General features: G+C 35.1%; 1 protein-coding gene across 1 annotated transcript; it reads right to left on the bottom strand.

Moving 5' to 3' along the window:
* Positions 1 to 324: 324 nt before the first annotated feature.
* LOC108358286 (uncharacterized) lies at positions 325 to 3,415 on the bottom strand. Its single transcript, XM_017609511.1, has 2 exons — positions 1,681 to 3,415; positions 325 to 1,598 (listed from the first exon to the last, which is right to left on the bottom strand). Exons 1-2 carry the CDS (start codon positions 2,112 to 2,114, stop codon positions 1,325 to 1,327), a joined length of 708 nt encoding a protein of 235 aa, XP_017465000.1. The 5' UTR covers positions 2,115 to 3,415; the 3' UTR covers positions 325 to 1,324.

The raw sequence follows: 3,415 nt of genomic DNA, 5'->3' as shown, positions 1-3,415 counted from the left end.
GTCCGTGTAACAAATTTTTTTCCAAAATTAAAAAGGAAAAAACATTTTATTCTCGCCGTATAGGCTATCGGGTTATCAGGTTACCAGGTACCAGGTTAAACTCGCCTATCTTTTAATTTCGGGATGCGAATGGATCATACATCCAATTACACATATAAATCACGAAAAAAATGTGCCTTAGGTAGTCATTATCACCGTTCCCTTTTATCTACTTTTCCTCGTCGCCAATGTAATGTCTTGTGAAATAAGCTTATAAAAATAAATAAAAGTGTGCAACTATTTTTTAAATATTTTATTTTTCGCTAATTTTTTATAAATATATGGTTAATTCTACAACAAAAACCCCAAAAATAAAAGTTTCAAACCTTGTGCAAAATTAAAAAAAAAGGGCAAAAGCCCTCAAAATAATACAATCATTTGATTGTATACATGATGCAGTAATGTTTGGCATTTCGCCACAAGATGGTGCATCAATTATATCAGGAACACAATTTGATTTCAAAAGTCTAGAAATTGAGTTTTTGAAGTTATGTCCAGATTATAATGAGACACTCGAATGGGACAAAACATCAATGTCCTTACAATTTCCTATTGATGTTCTTTTTAAGGTTGGACCAGAGTCTCGAAGGATTAAGAAATCAGATGGAGACAAAGTTTGGAAGTTCAGATTCATTACCAAGGAAAATGGTCAACCTTATATTAACTTAAAACAAAACTTTAAACTATTTTATTAAAACTAGTCAGGAATGCATCTAATAATATGATAACTAAACCTCACTAGATTAGTACTTGACATTTTTCCCTCTAGTTATTGGTGTTATCACACATTCCAAGATATTCTGGGAGTTTTGTAGCTTAAGGTAAAACAAGAACTAAACCTATTTATATAATCATCTGTTTGATTATTTGATTCAATTAACATTAAGGCTGTTACAAAAGCTGTTGTTAATTTTGATATTTTAAGACTGTGTTTTCGCAACAGCCTTAGCCTCTTATATTGATTTTTATAACAACGATGCTTAGATAACCATTTGTTAACAGATAAATCTAAAGTAACCAATCTAATAATAGGCTTAAAATTGAATAAGTACAATAGTTCATCAACAGTAAAATTAATATTTGTATTCTTTAAAATTAATGCTGATAATTTATTCAACTTAAGAAATAATTCGTCTTCTACTAACTTAGGAACTAAATTTTCATTTTCTTCGTCAGTACAGCAACATTCGTTTGAATCTACATCACTTAACTCTATTTCAGTTTCTAATTCTAAAGTTTCAGGACCAGAACTTAAATACGTGTTTGTTGGTGTTCCTGAGTATCATCATTGGCTTTCAGAACTTCCAGTTGGTGTCTGTTCTCCTGTAACTTTGGCCTTTTCTTGTGTAGTTTCATTTGAGCTGCATGTGTATATAATGGCTCTATTATTTTCTTCAATGGCAATTCGGTTTCTTGCACTTAACTTTTGTATGTTAACTAGCTCATCCATTAATGAGTTGAGGTTAAATGTTTCTGGAATTCCACCTGTAGCATATTTGGCAAATACTTGGAATTTTGCTGGATCATATGGTTTGCCAGCAGCAGCATACTGTTTGTATGTTTTACATACTATATTGTTAGCAATAGATCTATTTTCATCATTCTTGTTGCTATGNGCCAGCAGCAGCATACTGTTTGTATGTTTTACATACTATATTGTTAGCAACAGATCTATCTTTCATCATTCTTGTTGCTATTAAAGCAGCACAAATAGCAATATGACATTTGCTATAAGCCAACGAATGTCCGCCGCTCTGACAACTCTGGTTTATGGATGCTATCAAGGCACCCTTCGTTAGATCATTTATCTTTTCTGTAAACATATCTTTGTATATGTTGTCCATGCCATCTTTGGAGAATATGGCACCTGCTAGTGGTATCAGTAATATATGACCTTTTAGTAATCCAATTGAAGAAAATGAAACCATGGTTGTTGATGCTATCAAACTAGCCTGCTTCATAGTCATTACTAACCTTTTTTCATCAACCTTTGGCTGTGCAACTGGTGGTTGAGATGTTTTCTGGAGGGGGAGTATATGTATGAATATGTATGTTATATCATACGATATAATCATCCCTGTGCGAAAATAAGCATATGCGCAGTTGTGCCATTCCTAATTCTAATGCTCCTTCAGCTCTGTTCTGTGTTGATCGGCTCTACCGGCAATATGCACACCATCTGCACTGGACGCCGAAGGTGTTGCGGGTTTCTTCCATATAAAAAGAAATTGTTGTAAAGTGTTAGTAAACTAATACAGTTTAACCTAGCTTTAAGTATTCTCTTAGCTCTCTAGCTGCTTTTGCGCATGCATTAAAATGCATGATCTTTGACTCTTGAAATAAAACTCTTTAACGCCGTCTTTTATATGTTTACAATATAAATTCTTATTTCTATGAGTGACCAATCACAACATTGGCCACTCCCTATTTCCCCTACTTCTAATCAAAATGCTTACTTACTATTTTGCATTGACATGTTTATGTACATGTGCGCTGACCCACATATGTATGTGTGCTCGGTAACCTGATCCTGCTCTTGCAATAGCAAGCATCAAGCAAGTTTACCTCATGCGGCGCCGTACGCTAAACGATAGTGTCAGCCGTGACGAGTGTTCCGCATGTGGCATCAAGTGCACTGGTAAGTATGCCACACAGGAAGGTCACAACAAGCACGTCGACTCAGCAATATGAACCGCATGTGCTACGTGTGGTTCGGACGCACTACATTGTCTTTATTCGTTATATGGAAGAAAATTTTTTAAATTTGCGGCCGAAGCAACAATCACCGAATTTCGGGAACAAACATAATCATAGCGCCCTTCCTATTTTCATAGTATGCCCCTTTTTATTTAATTATATTTTCACAATTTTGTGCTAGCAACAACGCGGCAAATTTCCTTTCCGCAGCGGACAGTGTTCTTTTTTATAAATTACCAATAGCTTACACGTATTTAAAACTCGTTTTCACTTTTTATTCGAATCAAAACCAAAAAAATGTACTGAACGTTGTTTGATGTGTACTCGATGACGATATTCTTACGAAGAACCTACGACCGCACACCAAAGCGACAGTTCATTCGTTTTCTCCTGCTAGCACACATCACACACATACATATCTACTATTTACACGATCCTAGCGCACGAACAGCACACTTGTCTCAAAAACATAATTCTTTACTCATCCCATTTGTACAGTGATGATCATCCCTGCGCGAAAATAAGCATACGCGCAGTTGTGTCATCCTCAACGAAACAGATGCGTTAAAACTGACAGAACTAGTGTTCGAATAGTTGCATCATTTAAATTACGAACTCCTCATCTGCACATAAGAATTAAAATTGCTATGTGTATGAGTTAATGAATTTGCCTGTTTTG

Source organism: Rhagoletis zephyria, unplaced genomic scaffold, assembly GCF_001687245.7.
Source record: "Rhagoletis zephyria isolate East Lansing unplaced genomic scaffold, Rhagoletis_zephyria_1.1 Rzeph_scaffold_00231, whole genome shotgun sequence".
NCBI lineage: Eukaryota > Metazoa > Arthropoda > Insecta > Diptera > Tephritidae > Rhagoletis > Rhagoletis zephyria.
The sequence above is the reverse complement of the archived record's forward strand: the minus strand, read 5'-3'. Positions and strand labels throughout refer to the sequence as shown.

Excerpts from the sequence above, each read along its gene's own strand:
- LOC108358286 (XM_017609511.1), bottom strand. The coding sequence starts at position 2,114 with ATGATTATATCGTATGATATAACATACATATTCATACATATACTCCCC. Across the intron at positions 1,599-1,680 it reads AACAATATAGTATGTAAAAC|ATACAAACAGTATGCTGCTG; the intron begins ATACAAACAGTA and ends AGTATGTAAAAC.